This window comes from Leptosomus discolor, chromosome 1 (assembly GCF_034619465.1).
Source record: "Leptosomus discolor isolate bLepDis1 chromosome 1, bLepDis1.hap2, whole genome shotgun sequence".
Lineage (NCBI taxonomy): Eukaryota > Metazoa > Chordata > Aves > Leptosomiformes > Leptosomidae > Leptosomus > Leptosomus discolor.
The window spans coordinates 139226327-139248034 of record NC_141391.1 but is presented as its reverse complement, the minus strand read 5'-3'; the positions used below and the strand labels follow the sequence as shown (position 1 = coordinate 139248034).

General features: G+C 46.3%; 1 protein-coding gene across 1 annotated transcript in view; it reads left to right on the top strand.

Moving 5' to 3' along the window:
- Window positions 1–1094: 1094 nt before the first annotated feature.
- Window positions 1095–21708, top strand: part of ETV6 (ETS variant transcription factor 6) — a 144708-nt gene continuing 124094 nt past the window's right edge. Inside the window, exon 1 of the mRNA XM_086466029.1 lies at window positions 1095–1199. Coding sequence (XP_086322155.1) covers window positions 1167–1199 — 33 coding nt within the window. The 5' untranslated portion in view covers window positions 1095–1166. The remainder of the gene's footprint in view (window positions 1200–21708) is intronic.

Genomic DNA, 21708 nt, shown 5'->3' with positions numbered 1-21708 from the left:
ACAGGCTGGGGGCTCCCTGGGGCGCCTAGCCGGGACTCGAGCCGCCGGTGCCCGCCCCCCGCCCCGGACTTCCCGTGCCCGGCGCTAACCCGAGCCTCATTTCCTGGTCGGGGCTCTTAAAGGGGCAGCCCCGGTGGTGGGACAAAGGCCATTGTGTTGCCCGTGTCGCCGTGTGTTTCCCCCCCCCCAGCCATGTTCGCCCATCCCGGTGCTGAAGGCCGGTGCCGGCGCGCGGCGCTTAAAGGGCCGGCGAGACCCCCGCCTCCTCGCCCGGCGCCCCGCGAAACCGAATGACACTAAATAAGACGACAGGACCCCGCTGCGCCCTGCCGGCCTCCCCTCCGCTTTGGCCGGCCCCCATCGGCACCCGAGGGCGCCGGCGGTTCGCCGCACCACCGCCCCGGCCGCCGGGTACCGCCGCCGCCCCGCCTTCGCCCCTCCCCGCCGGCAGCGGCGGAGGCCGTTCGTGCCGGCGGCCGTCTCCTGCCGGCGCGGCCCCTTTAAGGGGCGGTGCGGGGTGCCGGGAACCCACGTCAGTTTCGGCCCCGAAACTCCGGATCAATGAGCGGCGCGGGGAGGGGCGGAGCGGAGCGCAGCGCCCGGCCAGGCCCGGCCAGGCCCGGCCCCCGCCGCCTTTCGGTTTCTCTCTTCCAGGAAGGAAAACACCGGCGGGGCGGCGGGGCCGCGCCGGCAGCCCCCGCCCCTCCCGCCGCCTTGCGCCGGCGCTCCCGCCCCTCTCCTCCCCTTGCGCGCGCCCCCCCCCCCCCCCCCCGCGGCCCCCCGCTCCGCGCGCGCGCGCACCGTCTCACAGAGGGGCTCGCAGGGGCAGCCAGCGCGCAGTCACACACACGCACAAGAGCCACAGGCGCGCGCGTGGGGGGTGGGGGGGCGGGAGCGGTCGCGCGCCCTCGGAGAAGCGGCGGCCGGCGGCGCTGAAGAGGGGACTCCGGCGGCGGGGCGCCTCCCCCGGGCAGCTCCGCGGGCCGCGCCGCGCCCGCCGCCGGGCGATGGTGGCGGCAGTAACTTCCCCTTGAGGGGACGGGCCGGGTCGGGCCGCGCCGCGTTGCGCCGCCGGGCCGGGAGAGGAGCGGAAAGTGAGGAAAGCCCGAGAACTTCCCGTCCGCCCGCGGCCGCCCCGCCGGGCTTCGCCGTTTCCCTCCTGAGAGATGTCTGAGGCTCCTGCTCAGTGTTGCATCAAGGTAAAGCCCCGTCCCTCTGTCCGGCCGCTGTCAGCGCGGGACGCGCCCGCCGCCGCTTCGGGGCGGGTGGGCGCTGTGTTTTGCCCAGGGTTATTTGGGTGAAAATAACTGTTTCTTCGTTCTTTCCCCCCGTGAAGGGTGGTTGCGGATGGGTGGGGGTCCCTGTCCCCCCCCCCCCCCCCGCGTTTGCGGGGCTCGTAGCCCCCCGCCGTGGCAGTCGGGAGCGCGGAGCCGGCCGCGGGCGGCGTGGGGGGGGGACGGGCGCGGGAGGCGGACACGGGGACGCGGCTCCCGTGGGTTGTCAGCGCCGTGCGCCTGCCCCGGGGGGACACGCGCAGCAAAGCCGCCGCCGCGGCCGGGATTTGGCGGCGTGGCTCTACGCGGCGGGAGCCGGCGGCGCGTCGGGCGCTTTGAACGGAGCCGCGGAGCCCGGCCCGGCCCGGCCCGGCCCGGCCTCCCGCGGGGTGGCTGCCCCGCGTCCCCCGCCAGCAACTTCGTGGAAAGTTTCCTGCCGCCGGGGAGCCGCAGCCGCTGCTGCTTCCACCAGCAGTGGGTTGTGGAGCTTTAGTTTTATTTTTCCTTTTTTTTTTTTTTTTTAATATCCATATTATTATTATTTATTTTCAGTCGCTGCGTTTATGGCACCGCATGCCCGTCGGCAAGTAGGGGAGCCAGGGCTGCGCAGCCCGGCCCCACTCTGCCAGGGCCCGGGGGATGTGTTTCTCCGTGGCTTGGCCTGCTGAAGAAGGGGTTGCCCCGTGAAGTTTCTCGTTTTAAGTGGAGGCGGTATGAAGCTGAGACAATGGAAACAAAATTGAGTTTCCTTTTTTGTCCAGACCCTTCCTATCTTGCAGCCCGCTAGAAATAGTGCTTTCCTCTCTCCTTCCCTCACCCCTTGGATTCAGTCATGCGTTTTCTTCGGGAGTTGTTTTGCCTTGTTGCCAGCCAGGAATCTCCCTTCTGCTCGCAACTAACTCTGTCCGAGTAAGAGAGCTTTAGCGGTGTCTCTCCCTGCCTGGAAGGAGAAGGTGACTTCCAGACTCTCTCTAAGGGGAAGAGTGTGGAATAAACACTTATTCAGATTAAAAGCATGACACTTTCTTGCTTGCTTGTCCCGTGTGTGTGTGTGTACAACTGTAGTGGGTGTCTTGCGTTCTCTATGGTGTGACCACAATTTGAAAACTTCTGGCTGTATTTTCTCTTGCTGAGTTAAATGTGTTCAGGCCTGTGTCCCGTGGAGTCTCGTGGCTTAGAGAGTCTAGTTTGACTTTTCATAACACAGATGGACAGATTGGATAATGGGGTATTGTATGCGCACTACACTATGGCAAAATGCTAATGCAGGCAAAATGTGTGCAATTAACTAAGCAGATCCCTGTATATATAAAATGAAATATAACTACTGTTTTTTCCAGTAAACCCTGTGGAAAGGTAGGATGTATTCTCTCGACAGAAGAACACGAGTGTCATGAAAAGGTAGTGTCATATGAGTTGTGTTTCCTTGATTTTGACGTGTGTGATTTTAAAAATAGGAGGCTTACTTCTGCTCTTACTGAAGTTGGCAACAACACTACTGTTGGTTTCGGGAACAGTATAACTGGTCCTTCCCTAACCTCGCTAAGGTACGTTATAGAATCATACTGTAAGGGATCAGTGACATAGCAGGGGAGAGACAAGCAACTTCTATTTTGAGTCTTGAAATGATTAAATACCAAATTATCCTTATGTTTAGACAGATACTGGGAAACTGATTTATTTTTTTTAAGTGAGTAATTCTAATCATGGTCTGAATTTATTTTTATTTTTTAATATGTAGTTTGTTTACATGCTGACTCTTGCAGTTATCTTTGTCAGAGGACAGAAACTACTGTTACTGGCTTCTCTGTTGGTGATTATTTTAATAGTTTTAAATAGAAAGTACGTATTTTCAGACATAAAAGTGAATTTCAAATGATAGCATTTCTTCACCAGTCAAACAGTTCTGGGTAACTTTCTCTTCCATTTTTCTTACTACTGTTGTTTTTTTGGATGCTTGTTTCAACCCGGCAGAGTTAAAGGTGATCGTGATCAGCAGCTGGATTTAAGAGGAGCTGTTTAAATGGTGGTGTGATTATACAAGTACGATTGATTATTTCTTCAGCGTGGCAGTCCGTCTCACAGCACAGAGCGTGAGGTCGAGGCAGAGGAGCAAGCTCCGCGCTATACTCCCAAGTTCGCTGTGAAGCTGCTGTGTTGTTCTGTAAAGCAGCCAAGTGTTGTGCTGTGAGGGTGTTGCAGAGTTTCAATAGGAGCCTGTGGACTGGAAGCGGTGGTGCTGGTGGATGTATTTTGTATTCATTTATTTTTTTTCCCTTCCTCCTCCAGCACGGGGCAAGGGTGCATGCAGTAAATGCCACAGCAGCTGGGGTGATGAACCATGGAAAGCTTCAGCGGAGGGAGTGGAGACTAGTGCTTTGTTTATGCCCAAGCTGCTCCGCACACGGTCTCACTATCTCACCTTATTAGAGAAGTGCTCTAATAAGGTTTAGGAAAACTTTGAGAAGATGAAGTTTTGGTATATATTTAACCTCTGGTAATCAATATAAACTTGCAGTAATATCTCGGTTTGTGTCAAGTACTTATCAGTATGTATGTGTGATGGTGTATTGATATGTGTTTGCTTTGCGGCAAGAATGTGTGCTTACTTACATTAACTCTTTCTCCGAGAAAGGAGAAGTGTAGTGCCTGATGTCCTGCTCTTGCCAACGCTTGGGTGTGTGCTTGCCTGGCTGATGGCAAGCAGACCCGTTGTGGCAAGGAAGATAAGTGTAAGCAGAGAGAGAAAAGCTGCAGGGAGAAGTCATTGCTGGGGTTCAGAAAATAAGATCTTGAGGGTCAGATACAAGCATGAAGTTTGGACCCTCAGTGTTCACTACAACTTAGGGCATCAGCATACTCTGCAGGAACTGATAGGCTTCAAGCTTGTGGCACAGTAGCCCAAGACGGCCTGAGGGCTTTGACTTTGAGGTGCGTTGGGAAGGGACATCTGGTGTGGTTTTCTTATTTGGATGCTTTTTTTCATCCCAGCTGTTGGGATGTCTACATTGGTAGTAAACCTGTTCTTCTGATCCTGAGCCATAGTAGTTAGCTGGTATGTTATCATAAATCATGCCACGACGTTGGCACGCCCTCCTTACAGTATTGGCAAGTGATCGTTACAGCCTCACCTCTCCTCCCCCAGGTGGGAAAACTGAGGCACAGGGAGAGTGTAAACATCTTGGCAAAGGCTTACGCGAGAGCAAATGCACAAAGGGAGACAGAACTAGAAGTATGGACACAGGTGATGGTTTTTGTGATTCATTAAGGTTCCTACGGTGATGTGTTCTGTTTAAAACCTCACCTTTCTGATTCTGAGAATCTCCCTTTTTTTTTTTTTCCCTGAAATGATAATACCCTGAGAATATCACTGTGGTGTCATATGGAGGCTCAAAATTCAGCAGGAAAATAGAAGAGTCCCAAAGAGTGCAGTTTAATTTGGTTAGGGTTTTTTTTGTTTTTGTTTTTGTGTTGTGTTTTTTTTTTTTTTATAAATCTGTCACTTTCAGTTGCTTAGTCTGATTTACCACGCAACCATACAAACAATTGTATTGGCACAAGCATGGAGTTTCAGGGGAACTAAAACTTGGAATACGGGCGGGGAGGGAATCAGCTGCTTCAGATCTCCCAGACCAGGGCTTCCCCAAGCCCGGGCTTCCCCAAGCCCAAGCTTCCTTGTGTGCACCTGGCTGATGCTTGAGCCTGCTGTGCTTTCTGAGGGCAGCGCTGAAGGCGTGCGTGGAGCCTTCCTGTGAGTCAGGTTTCACAGTTGGCTCCAGTGGAGGTTTTATGCGGCTGTATGCTGGTGGATGTGAGCGCTTTCTCTTGCAGTGAACTGTAAGTGGTGGCCCTTGTGATTGCATGGGCACACCGCAGGAGTCGGCACAGAACCCTGTAGCTTGAGGACTCGTCTCACTGGTGCTCATTTTGGATTTGAGGATGTACTTTGTAATCATTTTAAAAAGGAAGAGAAAAAAGACTGATGGTGTAAGCCGAAGGGCAAAGAATCAGCATAGTGTTTGAGCTTTCAATCTTAACTGGCTTCCTCAGATTTACTTAATTTTCAAGTAGTGCTTTATGTCTCCTAATACTTCATTGATGCTGTTTTTGGAAAGAGCTCTCTCCCACCGAAGGCTTCCCATGCTGAAGGAATGTTCAGCACCACCCAGCCAGAATCCTGTTACCCTTCACCAAGGCTGAGTATCTGTTAGAGCAGAGTATGTTCCTTAATGTTTATTAGCGAACTTGTGTACTAGGAGGATCCTTCTTCTGTTAGTGTCAATGACAAAACTCTCATTAGGTTCAGTGGGTGTAGGATTGAATGGGAGAAGACCAGTGTTTATAAGTACATACTATTTAACACCTGATTAATCACTTAACTCCTTGGCAGCAGGTAAATTTAATCCCTCTGAAGCAAAATTTTACTAACACTGCCCCAATTAAACACTGGTCATTACTATTCACTGTGTCATTACAAGTTAAGTCAGTTTCCTGGGAGGCAACCCATTAAAACAGCAGCCCCAATCTGAAATGCCCCAATTAAACAGAGGATACTTTAATGATAATTTACATGCATATTGCACCTTGCATCTCAAAGTGCCTTTTGGAGGGAGGTGGCTAAGCAGTGCTCTGCTGATAGAGACCTGCTCTAGGCTAACCTGCTTTGGCGGGGGAGTTGGACTAGATGATCTCCAGAGGTCCTTTCCAACTCCTACTGTTCTGTGATTCTGTGAAATGATGATAAGCAGGAGATGAAGTCTTACACAGTTACACAGAAGTGAGGTTTCTGCCTTTTAGAAAAGTTATTGGGGTCCTTGCATGCTTGTCTTCTGAAGTCTTATGACAAAAGCTTCCCTAATAACCTGCTTGCTGTGAGAAAGGAGAGCTAAGGCAACCTGTGTTTTTGGCCAGTAGTGTGGTTCTGACCTAAAATCAAAAAATTGTCTAATTTGTGGTCATTTTTTTTTTGCATGCATTTGTTTTGGAGTATTTGTGGTTCAGTGCCTTCAGATGGGCATCTCCAGAGAGACAGCAATTCAAAAGCCAGTGTTTCTGAAAATGTTCTATTTGGCCTTTGCTTTCCCTATCTGTGAAACAGGCATAAAATAATAATGAACTTATCTCTGCAGGGCAGTAGGGAGGCATAGTATTTGCAATGCAGCTTGGAAACAAATTGTGTTTATTACAGAAATCAGTGACAGGGTGATCTGATTTGTTCCTGGCTTTTTAGTTCACATAGTGTTTGGGGGTGGGGGGGTGGTTGTTGTTTAGCTGTTGACTCTTTCGGTAGGGGTTACCTACCGCTGCTGAGCAGTCAGCGCAAGATATGACGGCTTCACTGTGTCCCAATGGCTGGATCAGCCACACGTGGGCAGGCTGGTGTTTCTGTGCCCACAGCCCCCACTGAACTTGGCTTTGGGTGAGCTGGGTGCGTGGTGCAGGCGTAGCTAGCTGTTCCGCCACAATCCTGCTCCCGGCCCAGGCAGGAACACCTGGAAGGGACGGCAGCCAGATGTGGCTGCCAGAGCAATCCCCACCGCCATTGCCTGACCACCACCCTTCCCAAGGCTCCCGCAAGCCGACGGCAGAGCAGGCTGCATTCCGTGTTATTTTTTCCTGCGGGTAGGAGGGCATCTCTCTCTGTTAGGTCAGATAGATCTTCGTCATCTGACGAGGGAGGGCCTGCTGGCAAGGGCAGTGACTGGTGGTCAGCTGCTAGCATTGTCACAACAATTAATTTTTAGATCGCAATGTGTCCCTGTGCCTCCTGAGGGAAGGAGGCCACCCAGGATAGCCCATGGGGGGATGTTCGTCTAGGCAATTGTGAAGAAGCCAAACCCGAGCCCAGGCACATGCTTGGGTTCAGCCTGACGAAAGAGACCAGACAGGCCACCAAAACTCCTGTGACTTTAACAGCAGAGTTGTGGCAAGTGATTCCTGCTATCATGGTTATTTTTTTAGGTCTACAACACAAGCCAAATTTAGACCATATTGGTTCTGGTGTTGCTGAGTTGTCTTCAGGCAGTGTTTTGTTGAAGCACAGAGGACAGCTACTCTCTTTATCTACTTCTTTAGTAACATATGGAACTCAAAGCTAGATTATACCAATTTCCCCCCCCCCAAAAAAAAGATGCCACTGCTGGCAGGAAAATAAATGCAGAAGACTGCAGCTAAAGTTGACCTTGTTTATGGAATGTCTGAAGCAGCAGTGAATAAAGGGATTTTGAAAGGAGTTAAGCTTTTCACTAATAGATGGTATTGCTTCTCTTCTGTAATGCTACTGAGCTCCAAAGCAAACTGGGTATAGCAATTAAGGAAAGCTATAAAGGATTCTTCATCTAAATGATTTTCCAAAGGTTATTCCTTGTTAAGCCACCTGCAGTTTCTTTGGTTCAGTGTTGTTCTACAGTTTGCAAATACTGTCCTGGTTAAGACAGTCTGGAGACAAAATGGGTATGAAAGAGAGAGAGATTCTCACTGTGGTATTTATGTTGGTGTTCTGTGGAATGTTGGCATGTGGAAATAAATAGCATTGTAAATCATGTTAAAGATGTGTATAATGCCAAGAGTAGCATCGGGTGTGGTTGCAACAGTTAAGTGTTAGTACAACTCCACAAAAATACTTTGTGTGTGACAACCGGGCTTTACATGTTAAACTGCTAACAGCTGGCTAATATTAAATCCAGAGTTTGAATGTTTAATTTTAAAATAAAATCAAATGTAGTTATAAATAGGAACAATGAGTGATTTCTTGCTGGGTTTTTGGTTTGTGGGGTTTTTGGGGTTTTTTTGCTTTGTTTGTTGTTTGGTGGTTGTTTTTTTTTTTTTTCGGTCTGCTTTTGTTGTAGGTGTTTTTATTTTCTAGCTAGCTCAGGTAGGGGCTGATCAAGCTTGGAAGTTATTTGTTTCCAAAAGTCTTGAATTGGTCTGGAGGAAACGAACTGGCATCCAGTAAGGAGTATCCTTAAAAGTGATGGAATGCAGCGGAGAGTGACATTCGTTCTATAGTTTGAGTTTCAACAGAGTATGGCTGAAGTGATTTTTCCATTATGTCTTCAGTGGGATCCTCTAGAACATCTATTAACAGAAACTAGGAATGTTTTCTAAATGGTATGGGATTCTGTGGAAACCCAGGAGCTTGGAGTTCTACCAGATAAATGAAATGTTTAATAAAGGTGCCAGAGATAGTAGTACTAAAATTCAGAGACAGATTTATCCAGTTAGTAGGGCCACAGCAAGGCATTAAATATCTGCAAACCACTTTTTCCTTTTCTCTTTCTCCTTTTTTTCCTAAAAAGGTCTTCACATAAAAGTGGTTTCTCTCATTGATGGAGCACTGTGAAGCTCTACTGATGTGCTTGGAGGTCCAATGGAGCAAACCCAGCATTACAGTAATATTGGGGAGCTCCTTCCTACTTTCTAGGAACTCATCCGAGGTCTATGTTGGAGTTTCCCCCCATGACAGAAGTAATCCTTTTTTGTTCTGGTGGATTAGGACTGGAGATTGTTGTTTTACCGTGTTCACTCTTGAACTGCGAGTTGTCATCTTCCTGCCTGCCCTGTGCTTAAAACATGGGCAAAGCCAAACCTTCTCAGACCCGTTCAGGAGTTGAGGTTGGAGGTGGTAGGGTGCGAGGAACTGGAGGCTCTGGGGTAAGGGTGTTCATCCCAGTCATCACTGGAGGCTACTGGAAAAAACATTCCCTGGCAGATGGGTCCTCCATGCCACATCTGCGAGCAGCTGCTTGGGTATTTCCCGTGGGCACCACTGCGTGAGACTGGCTGCAACTTGAAGCCTGCAGAGTGATGGGGGTAGTGCTGATGGGCCATTGTCAGCTGTGCCACTGCCTTTCTACCGTGGTGGCTCTGGTCCCAGCAGCCTCACTCCAGCTCCAGAGGACCAGCTCCTTCTAGTTTAGAGCACCACTGTGCTAGGTTGGGCAGCCTGTTGTAGGCACATGTAGATGCCAGATGCTTGATTGCAGCTGTGCTGTGACTGTGGAGTGACGGACCCGCCATCTCCCTGGAGGAAAGTAAATGAAGGGCTGAACTGTTTTCACAGAGGGATGAAGTGGCACTCGTTCCTGCTAAGTCCCAGGGTGCCAGGAAGGACAACAGGAGTGCTGATGGGTGTAAAAGATAGCTCTTAGTTGGTAGTCTTAGTGATTGTGTCACCGTCAAATGGCTTGAGCAAATGGGTTCTCTGGAAGAGGACTCGGGGAAGACTGTGGGAGTGGCTTCCAGGGGAAGAAAGTTAGGGACTGTAAAATATTTCGTGGCATGTAGCCTGAGATGTGTATCGCATGTTGCACAGTGAAGACTGGGCTCAAACACAGTGGAGATAGTGTCTTAGCAAGCTACCTCACACCAGCTGAGTCATCAGAGCCATCCATGACTGACCGTGTGCTGGCTTTTATTACCTTCCAACTGGGACAAATTACAACTTCTTTTAAACCTCAGAGTAAGAAGAGAGTGAATTAATAGCATATGCACAGCCAATTAGCACAGCCAGCTGAACCATTTTGACGGGCAGTGGCTGAGTTTTGCAGACTTGGAGAAGTGGGCAGAAAGTACAGTATATTTCCTTTTTTCCTCTTGGTAGTTTTGAGTGAGGCACTCTTGTGGCTCTTCTGCTTAACAGAAACAGTGAAGTCTCCTTGAGCTGTTCAGTTTTGTTTGCTGATAGACCTTCCAGAACTGATCTGGCAGCTGGAATTGTGTTTTAAGAAATGTTTTGGTTGGTGAATAAAAGAGAAAACTGAGCTTAATTTTCAATTTGGGGTCAAATAGGCAAATAAAACGGTAGCAGGAAAGGAGCAGGGAGTAAAATAGAAATTATCGGTATATTGCATTTTGAATCCATGCTGTGTATCGATTCTGATTACAGCATGTTTTCCTGACTACTAGGGTGGCTTGTAGTGGCACCAAAAAGGTACAGAAATGATCAGTGAAGTTGCTTGGGGAAACATTCATAGGAAGAGAAGCTACATTGCCTAGGACTCTTTGGCTTGTAAAAGAGACTGCTGAGGGAGGTATAATAGAGATATATAAAATCCCACAGTAGTGTGGGATGTGGAGTGATTATTTCTGATAGTACAAAACCAGAGCAGGCAATGAAATTACCAGCCAGCAAGATTAAAACAAGTACTTCTTCCATCTGTGTTAAATTATGGAACTCATCGCTGCAGGATGCTGTGGAAGGTAAAGTACAAATGGATTTTAAAAAGCGAGTAGAGGAATATGGGGAAGATATTAAGGCTAACAGGCTGTGTGGGGGTGAGAAACTCCCTATAATTACACAGGAGAAAGATTACTTTTTTTATCTGTTAAGCCTTTCCTGAAACAGAGACTTCTTGTCTTTTGGGGATAAGCTCCCAGGCAAGATAGACCTGGTCTGATAATGTATGGGCATTTACATGCTTCAATGTAAAATTTTGCACCCTGGAAGGCTGGTCTCAAGTGCTTGTTAGTCTCTTCCAGATTGTTTCCTAAGTCTTGGCCCCAGCAGTCTTGATTTCAAGAACGTTATTTAATTGTAAGTGGGAAGAGAGCTAAGGAAGGATTTGTGTCTGTGACTTGGAGAGATTTGTGAAGTCTGGATTGCCAGAACTAGCAAGAGATTGGCTTTGTTGCTTTAATTACCCGGATTCAGATGAAAGAGGGGAAAACCTTCAGGGAATACATGGAAGAGGAATTAGAGATCAGCATTTGAAAAAGCGAAGTTTTCGGGTTATGGGGAAGACATTGTTTGCTTCTAGGAGCCAAATGTGGGTTGACCTATGCTTTTCCAAAGGTCTCCCAGTTCCCATTATCACCCATGTGAAATGTGTTCCTGAAGCATTAACTCTTTTTCACATATGCAACAAATGGTGTCCCAACTGGAGCTTGCAGCCGTGGGCATAAGAGTTGATGCTTGTGCTGCCTGGCCAAATGTTGCAGCAGTCGCTGAACTTTCTCACTCGCGAAGAAATGCTGTCGTTTGTACAGGCCTTGCACCACGCTTTGATTGTGACTTCCTTTTTTTGTTTTTTTTTTTTTTTTTTTTAAATGGCAAACAGAGGAATGGATATGCAAAATCAATTCCAATATTGTTTTGTGTGTGTACTTTTTAGTTGTTTTTCCTAAAGAGTGATTCACAGTGTTGGATAGGCATTAAAACATATTGATGTGTAGCTAAATATGGCGTTTAACCTAAATTTAGTTCTCCTTTTTGCTAATCTATACAATGTCCACAAGTATCAATTTAAGTAATTGGATAGCTCAAACAGATTTCGTTAGGTTTTTATTTTGGAAAATAACAGATTACTTTATTTGCTGGATGATTGATTTTTTTTTTTTCCAATTTTACATGCTGTTTATGATAGACTGCAGTTGGCTTGGCAGTGAAATGTAATTACAAGTGCAGACTCTCCCATCAAAACCCTGAGCATTAAAAGTAGTTCTTAAAAAAGTTTTGATAATTGTACACGAAGAGGAAGTATCTGGTACATTTTGAGGTAATATTACTTGATAAATAGCAAGCTTTTTTAGTAACCAAACAAAATGTTACTTTTTATTTTTAATTGCACTGATTGTTTCTTGTCATTCTGATCTAGTATTAGTACATTTTCCTCCTTCACCCCTTATTTTTATTTGTTGACTGGAAGAAGAAAAGCTTCCTGTTTCTGCAGCTCCAAAGCATTTTCCAACTTTGGGTAAACTAGTCATTGTAATGAGCTAGTTGACTAAACTGAAAGAAGAAAATAGTCTCTCTGTATCTGTTGCCAAAAGCTGGCTTGGCTCTTCAGCAGGCTCGGCTCTAGGTGTATGATAGTGGGTCCCGCTTGTTCGAATGGTAGGACTTTCTTTTATGCTTTGGGACAAAGTTCTGTAGGTGAAGATTTGGCTTTGCAAACAAGAGGGGAAGCCATTGTAGATGCGGAACAAACCTCCTGGTTCCAAATGAAACCAAAACCCTTATAGTACTAGTGCTGCTGGAAAGAAAAGTCTAAAAAATCAGGCTTTAACTCTCATCCTGTAATGGAGGTGTCTGTGTGCTTTCTAACATACTCAAAATTCTCCATTAAATCAGTGCTTTGATATGTTTGTTGTCTCAGACAGTTCCCTGTGAGGTAGGGAACTAGGATTGCCCTGCTTCACAGGTGGGGGGTGGACTGGCTTCATGTAGTCTCTTGACTATAGCTGCAGCAAAATAATGCTGTGCTCTCCCAGTGCGGTCTCTTTGGGCCCTTTGCCTGCTGCCTATCTGGGACTCCCCCTCACTGTTTGCTTGGCAGATGATACTGTGCTTAGGCTGGCCTGTCCCATCGCTCATGCTTGCCTTTCCTGCTTGTTGGGGTCCTACCTCAAGGTCCTACTGAATGTCCCTAGGAGGTGAAAAGTTATGTCACCATTACTTCAGCTAGTCCAGTTACAAGGTGAACTTAAATACTGATGAAAGAGAGGGCTAGTTTCCTTCGGCCTGGACTGGAGTTTCCTAGTTCGCTGTTTTCCATCAGTGGTCCACAGATCACTCTGTCATATGCAAAATACTTGTTCAGCTATATGGACCTTGACCTCCTTTTTGTTGAAAAAGAGGAAAAAACCCTCACCCAAACAACAACTGAAGTTCTGTCACTTTCTTAACCTCAATTAAAAAAATAAACATAGATAGATCCAAGTTATCAGCAGGTGGTTGGCACCGCCACGAATAAAGTGTGAAAGCCGTGGATCGAAGACATTGAAATAGCTCCTTTGATGATTTGTGTACAAAGGACACCGAGCAGCTGGAGTAGGGCTTGGGTTTAGAACGCATTTAAGCATTATAGTGAGCATATGCATATTTAGATTTTCATCTTCTAAAAAGAAAAAGACCCGAACAAATCCCAAAATGAATTAAGGGAATTCATTAGTAGGGGTGGTTAGAATGATAACTTTTGGGGTTAGACAAGGTTCTGTTTTAGGGTTGCTTTCTATCTAACACCTGAAAACCAGAGCCAGCCTGAACAGTTTTGACTGGTCAACATAGTTTTTCTTGCCCACTGTTCAAATTAACGTGCTTGTGAAAATGAATGGCTTGGTTGGTATCTATGCTTCTGGAAATAAAATAATTACATGTACTTGAAAAATAGTCTTTTTTCTTCAGAATTTGTCCCTGTGAGTTTTCTGAGAAAATGTTTTACCATAGTCTTGAAAGATCCAACAAACTGGTCACCTGCAGGTTTTTCTAGACACATGCTGGTGGTGATAAGAATCCAGGTGAACAGTCCTGCATTTCAGGGTTTGAGCTTCTGTCTTGATTTCCACCAGAGCTCCCAGAGTGTGCTGCTTTTGGCCCATTCACCTTCACAGCCAGACACAGAAATTTGAAGATACTTGGCACTGCTGCAAGATACGAGCTTTGACATGGGTGGCTCTCCACACCTATGTAGATAGGGAGCTGTTTGAACCAAACAGAGATGTGGTATCTATATTTCTACACACCTACTCTAAGCTATGGAATGGGAGATTAGTGGAGGAAGGAGAACAGAAGCCAGGGAAATAGGGTGGGATTGAGAGTGAAGGAAGTGAGGAGGAGGAGGAGTTTGCTGTGGCAGCAACTGCAAACAGCTGGGCCTGTTGCAGATGCCTGTGGAAATCATAAAAATTTGCTTTAGAAGGTCATGAGGGGCAGGGAGAAGCTGAATTGGGAAGGGTTATTTCTCATTGTATGGGAATAGGGAGGATCAGATGGGAGCATCTGGCAGTTTTAAACAGGGGGAAGTATATTTTCACACAACGTACTGTAAGGTTACCAAACTTACTGCTAGGAGTTGTAATGTAGGGCCAAACAGGCAATTTGTTTCAAAAGACAGTTCATGGATCTGTTTGGGACCACTAATTGCAAAGATACAGCTGCAGTCCTTCGCTCAGAAAGCCCCTAACCTGTGGGTTGCTCGGGGAGCTGCAAGGGAGCATTTATTCCTTGTGCTCTTACCCTGAGCATTTCCTGCGGGGTGTTGCTGGAGATGAGGTATTAGCTTAGACAGACCTTTGGGCTGACCAGAAATACTGTGGTTTTCGATTTTCATTTAGGGCTTTCATACTTTAGTGCTAGATTCCCTACAGAAGCCTCTGACAAGTGGAAAAATAACAGTTGAGAAAACCTTTCATGTGAATCAGACCTTCTGCTCTTGTTTCTTGATCTTGTTGTGATGTTTCCTCAGCAGAGGTAACCTGACCATCTGAAATTTATGACATGAATGTTCTTCAGGTTATGAAAGACTTCTTAGTGAATTTTGTTCAGAAAAGTTCTTGGGGATTTTCCTGTCCTTGACTCTCCTCTTGGGCTGTGACGCCATTTATTGGCATACAGTGCCCTGACCTATTTAATGTCTCTAGGTTTTCCCCAAGATTTGGCTGACAAAGGGTGGAAAAAATAATTGGATTCTTAGATAATTCAAATGCTACGTGCTGTGTCGGCCACACCTCATCTGATGGCTGATAAGAGACAAGTGAACACAGTTCCTTGCAAGATGAGGATGCGTTTGTTTAGGTGGCACAAACGCGTGACTGCCTGACTGTGTGGCTGATGAACAGGTGGTATACAACACAGGGACAATTCCAGCGCTTCCATTAATTTATTCCATCAGCATGCCTGAAACCTGCTTTGGAGTGACTATCTTGATTTGACAGTTCAATCTCTTTGCCTTTCAATCACCGACTTCTTTTCAAGTTCCTAATAGCTGAGAAAATTGAGGAGGAAGTGGTGTTTACTGAGTGCTTGGACTTCATTTTTCTACATCTAACAATTAAGAAATGAGTAAGCTGGCAGACAGGACCTTCTAGTGGGACCCAGTGTACACCAAATGTTTTCCTTTGGTGCAAGTTGAGTTGTTTCTCAAACCATGCATGTCCTGTGCTAATGCAGTTAGTGGGCAATTAGAACTCGAAAGGTGACCTGGCTAAAATGAGAAAAAAAAAACAACCTGTGAATGCTTGTGTGTGCTTTACCAAGCCCCACATCTAGAATGGTGTCCTACAGGAGGCGGATAACATAGCAGCTTGCTCTCACATGGTACATACTTGCCTGTCTCTAGGCCGAACTTAGTTGTGATGTCTGTGCTGCACAGCCTGCTCACCTTTAATTGTCTCCCGAGGTCCTGTCCCACTGTACCAGCTTGAACGGTCCCTCTAGTGACAGGCTCTTCCTTCACTGTTCCCAAGTGCTGGCTGTAGAGCCTGAATGCCTGAAGACCTTACCCCTGCTACCAACACAGTAAAATAGAAGCTGATATTCCCAAAAGATGCTGATAGCTGAAGGAATTCTGTTTTCTCAGTGTTAAACACAAGGAAGTTAATTTTATCATTCTATACGAAAGTGAATTAAAGTATGTCTGTATACCGCATGCAGAGTCTGGACGTGCACTTTCCTAACCCAGTGTGCAAGCACAGCAGTAACACGATCTTGTGACCAAGGACTGTATTATTTGTCCAGGTTTTGTAGATCATCTTTAATTTCTTACTCACTGATATCCTAGCTGTTTGCACTCAACTAAACTCCTGAGTTTCCCACTCAGGCTTTGGGTATCAGTATGGTTCATGGTGCTGCAGGAGTGGGTGCTGGAATGCCATTTGCGGACAAATGAACAGTTAACAATGCACTCTTGAATGCAGTCCTCGTTTTTTAGGCTGGTGAAGCAGGGCTGTATTTTCTCATGCCTGCCTCTTCCAGTGCTCAGCCTACCCCTTTCTCACATTTCTGAATGGATAGCCTGTTCATTAATGCACAGTCACCATGCTGTGTTTTCCTTCAGGTTTGTACCTCACGTTTTACCTTGCCTTTCACATGTTTGAAGCCGCAGTCCTTAAAAGTGGCGGTGACAAGGCTACGGGGAAAACAGAGCCCTTGGAGATTGCAAAGTCTGTTTGTTCTTCAAGTCACTTGAAATAGGAGCTAAATGATATTCCTGGTTTTAGAAAGTAGCAGTATTCTATCTGATCTTGTCCTTCCAGTGGAAAAAAAGACAAGGGTTTGATTATCTATATGGCAGTACAGTGGTAAACTTGGAGTGTTTTAGACCATTAATGGAAAGTACTTTACCTTTGATTTCTTAACAGTGTGTCAGATGAAAGGATAATCTTAGCCTGTCTGATTTCCCATTGCTGCTGGCTTGCGTAGCATCTGCCTAAAATGAAAAGGCAGTGCACAGATCCCAGCGTGCAAAAGTAGCAGGCTGCTCGCGTGCCCAGGTCGTTAACTTCCTTCCCTCCATTTCTTGATTTCAGGTCTAGCTGCCGTCCATTGTTAATTATTCTGGCTGTGGGCTTGTTAGGAAGCCCCGAACGCCAAGCATTTTTCCAGGCACAAGTCATTTGTGCTGGGATTTTTGTTTTTCCCGTAGCTAACTAGTGTCTAGCCTCCTCCCGTTTTGCCTCTTACTTGTATGCTCTGTCATTTCCCTTTTCACAGGGTAAGAGTATTCTCCCTAAACTCTGCCCTATTTGTTGCTGTAAAGTACGTGTAGGAGGTTGTGGACTGTATTGTCAGGCTATGCTATAACCTGTTTTCTTTTGAAGTACGGTGGGATTTGGCATCATAAGAGGTGGGGCTTTTTAAGCATGATATGAAGAAGAGTCCTGCTCAGGATATGGTGAGGCAAGAGAAAATTGTGACTTGAGCCAGGGGTCCTGGGCCTTCATCCTAGGTTGAGCCTGCTAGTTCCTGAATTATTCTGTGGTGTCACTGTATGGTACTGTCACACCATACTTCCCTGCCTCCAGTAATGTCTCTGTGAAAGAGTATTTGCCCATATACAACTTTGGGCCGACATGAAGGTGGTTACTTCTCCACAGGTTTTTAACCATTCTTTAAAGGCACTACAAAAGTGCACCTTTATCATTTTGCTGAATAAGTAGTTTGATGAAACTCTTAGTTCAAGATAAGGTGGTAGCACCCTGAAAGATCTTGTCCTGGCCTTCCCCTTCCCCCTCCCACGGGCTGGCACAAATGTTTGGGTGGATGTGTGCATTACAGGGCAGCAGATCTGGATTAAAATGGACAGCTTGTGCTAGCATAAGGCAGAGCATGGTGTGGAGGTGGGAACATGCAGCTGGGAACATGAGGAGGGCAGGGCATGTTTTTTTCAGTGGCGGTGACAGTTGATCTGGGATTAAAGTGTTGATGAAATTCAGAATAAATCTTTGGCCAGATCTGTGTTACTTGACATCAGAACCAAAGCTCCCCCTCTGCTTTGGTGAGACCCCACCTGCAGTACTGTGTCCAGCTCTGCGGCCCCCAGTGTAAGAAAGACCTGGACCTGCTCGAGCGGGTCCAGAGGAGGCCATAAAGATGCTCAGGGGGCTGGAGCACCTCCCCTGTGAGGACAGGCTGAGAGAGTTGGGGTTGTTCAGCCTGGAGAAGAAAAGGCTCTGGGGAGAGACCTTGTAGTGGTACTTAAAGGGGGCCTACAGGAAAGGTGGGGATGGACTCTCTATCAGGGAGGGTAGTGATAGGACAAGGAGTAATGGTTTCAAACTGAAAGAGGGAACATTTAGATTAGATCTTAGGAAGAAGTGCTTTACCATGAGGGTGGTGAGACACTGGCACAGGTTGCCCAGAGAAGCTGTGGCTGCCCGCTCCCTGGTAGTGTTCAAGGCCAGGCTGGATGGGGCTTTGAGCAAGCTGGTCTGGTGGAAGGTGTCCCTGCCCATGGCAAGGGGGTTGGAACTGGATGATCTTTAAGGTCCTTCCAACCCAAACTATTTTATGATTCTATACCTCCATGATTTTAAAGATTCATGCCTACTTTCTTTACAATAACTGTCCCTTTAGACTACATAGAGTAGCTACGGGAAAAGTGGTCACTGGTTCAGAAAAACATGGTGGTTCTTGTGCTGAGAAGCCATCTCCCCTTTCTTATGCCAGCAGACACCAAGGGGGTGAAGGAGCATGGTCTGGTCTTCTAGTGTGAAGGGTAGAGCTGTTGCCTGGAGGTATGAATGAGCCTTCTGGTATCAGCGTGTGGCCCCGCTGCTGTCATTTGTGGACTTCCAACCATGCTATGGCTTGCTTTGCATTTCTGAATACACCTTGGCTGTGCCATTTGGGTTTAATTGTAGGAGAACACTGCTTTAATAAAAGGAGTCACTTGCATGTATTGAGTCTTCCGAGAGGCTGAGAACACTGAATGCCAAACCCCTCACTTTCATTGCAAATTTATGCTGTTCAGTACCGCTGATGCTGACAGACAGTCTGGACCTGTTTAACCATGCAGCAAAGCGTGGAGCCTCTCTGGGTCAGGGAAGGAAGTTCATCCCACATGCCTAGTCTAGAGGTCATTTCAGAGTTTCAATTATCTATTAAAATTGTGTCCTCGAAACATGCAAACACAGAAAAGATACATTCAGTCCATAAATGCTTGCTCTTTATAAGCCCTGCTCACTGCAGCTTTCCTGGGAACTTGGTATATATGCCCTGTATTTGGCGTGAAAGGTATTTGTGGCATCCTTTCTATAGAAAACTAGGCCAGCTCATAGGTCTTGTTTTATTTTTCTTATCTCTTCTATGCTGGCCTTGTGGCATGGTTATAAAAATATACCAGCCTGGCGGATAAACTCATTATCCTGGACAGGGAGGATAGGCTTGGGTTAAAGGTACTGTGTAGAGATACAGGAGGTTTTAGTTCAGTTCCTGCTCTGCCGCTTCGTTCTCTGCGACTTTGAAGTTCTTTAATGTGATTGCCCCTCCATAAAGCGTTAACGCCTAGCAAAATGGAGTCAGATCATGGGTGGAAACTGCTTGTACCTCTGTAATACAAATAATTAATAACGACCTTGCCCTAACCCCTTGCCGGGATGATTAATATTGCAGGATTATTGGCAGTAGGACCCAGGGTTCAATAATGCAGGTGTATGACTTTGGGTAGTTTGGTTTTTTTTTAAAAAAAGCCCTTCTGATTTGAACTCTGTCTGAAGAACTAAAGATACCACTGTGTTGGTTGATGCATAAAAGGGGGCCTGAACCATGGCTAGGATAATGAGCTTAAAATTTAATAATTTAATATTAAAATCTATGCAGTGTAGAACTGCCAAGCTATCAGTTTGGCATTAACCCAACATTGGTGGTTTGGGTAGATTTTAGTGAAATGGTTCCTTCTAGCTGATAGCGGCTTAGATGATTGTTGTGCTGAAGATTTGAGAAATTCTCTGAAGTTACTTGAAAAACTAAAGAAACTTTTGTAGCTAAAGGAAGCAAGAACTCAGTCTTCAAGACCCGAGTATTTACCAGAGGTTATAAGACAATTGTGTTTTATTGGACCTGATCTCTATGCTCCACTGAGTTCAAGAGGATTTGGCTGAAGCCTGTAGTGATAACTGGGCTAGAGATAACGGATAAAGGAAAACTCATTAGTCGGTGGCACTGGCCATAATGAAAGCTAGTCAAGCGACAGATTTTGTCGCACGGGTAACATCACTAATTTTAATTCGTTTTCTGAATGTTCGAACATGAGGGAAAAAGAATGTCTTCAGTTTTAAAAAAAAACAAACAAACCCCAAACCCAAAACAACAAAAAAATCCCAAACCCTTGTAAGTCTGGTCATATTTGTAGGGATTTGTTAACAACAAGGTCAGTTGTGTCTTTTTAATTACTGTTATTTTTTATTTTGAGGTATTTTCATACAAAGCAGAATGATTCAGCATTTCAGAACTCCATTCTTCATTTGTTTTTTCCTGACTCAGCTTGAGGAAGTTGACTAAAACAACACCTTTCCCTCAGAATACAGACATGTTTTCTAATAATGATGATTTATGATTAGCAGATAATTGCACCAACAGCAACAGAAATAGGAAATGATGGTACAAAGTAGTACTTTTTCTCCCCTGCCCCCCCCCCCCCCCCCCCCCCCCTTTTTTTTTTTTAGGGCCAGAGGGACTGGTAAAAAGCTATGAGCAGAGTCCATGGCATCTCTTTAACTGATGCTTTACGTCTTGCCTGTGACACCTGCATGGCAGGCAGATGACAAACCCTGCAGACTTTTTTGTTCTTGACCCACCCACCCAGCTACCTGTCTGTATCCCACATCCAGTCTCAAGTAACAGTGGTGACCTCCTGAAACTGTGCAGACACTGTATCTCTTGAGCCTGCTTGATGTCTCTGTCTGACAGGCAGCCTGGGAGGGAGGCAACTCAGTGACCATTCTTGCTCCCAAAGAGTGGGTAGCACTGATGCTGTTGCATCTCTGTAGCCGCAAGAGGTGACTTGCTGTCTGATTACCTTTCTCCTTCCCTACACCAGCCTAAGACTTTGCAGCTTGAGGCTCAACAGACTTTAAGGCTGACTTTCCTGCATGAGTCACCTGTCTTTGGTGTGTGTGCACTAGTGATGGGAGAGAGACAGAGATACTCGCTGGCTGTGATACAAGACTAGTTTCCACTGCTCTGTCTCCGTGCATCAGATGGAGGCATCTTTTCCTCCTGAGCTTCTGCGTTGCCTGCAAGCTGGAAAACTAACTGGGCTCACACACTGAGGGAGGGTTTGTATTCCCCCCACCCCCTGCAAAATGTAAAACATTCAGGTCATCTCTGACAAGCATGAAATTGGTGCAGGAGCTACTTCATTAGTTTGGTCAGCTGCTATCCACCTGTCTTGTATTCATCTGGCTATTATTTTATTGTCAGTTGCTTGTGTGTACTGTGATTGGAAGAAATCTCTGTTTGTTGTTAAATCCCTTTCAGATTTATTTAAAGTGCTTGTCTGTCTTGGTTTTGTCTCTTGTCCCATCTCAGAGATGTGATTTCCTCTTTCTTCTACCAGCCCTCGCCAAACACTTGCACGGTACAAAGGTACCTAGGTGCCGAGGTAGACTAATAGTACTGTAGAGCTGTTCAGCATGGACTGAATGGATATCAGACAGTGAAGAGGTCCAATGCTGAATTTTTTGTGTTGTTTAACTTAAAAAAGGGAAGAAGCCTCAGCTAGCACACTTCCCTGTGAATAGGTACCCGTTAGCTCTTGGAACATTGTAATTACCAGACAGAACTCCTAAATATCTGAAAGTGAAGATTTTTTTTTTGTGTAGAAACAAATTACGTAAGAATAGAAATCCTTGATATAGAAATGTAGCTTCCACTAGTCCCACTGAATGGCTATACATCACCCTCCCTGCTTCTCTGAAAGTCCTGCCAGTGCTACTGTGTCACTGGTAGTGTGGACTCCCAGCTCTGTTAAGGGACAGTGGCTCTGACCTGACAGTCGACTCTCAGGGATTGCTTGCTATTTTTTCCTCTTCTAGGCTGAAATGGTCAGTGTTTGCCACCTTGTTTGAGAACAGGCACTTTCCAAACTGCAGCAACTGTTCGTACAGAATCTACATCCCTCTTAGGTTGTTTGAACAGCTGGACAGAGGATTTTAGAGCTGCCCCTGCTGGGCTTACTTCCATTTGAGGGTCATTTTTGTCGGATCCATCCTTGAA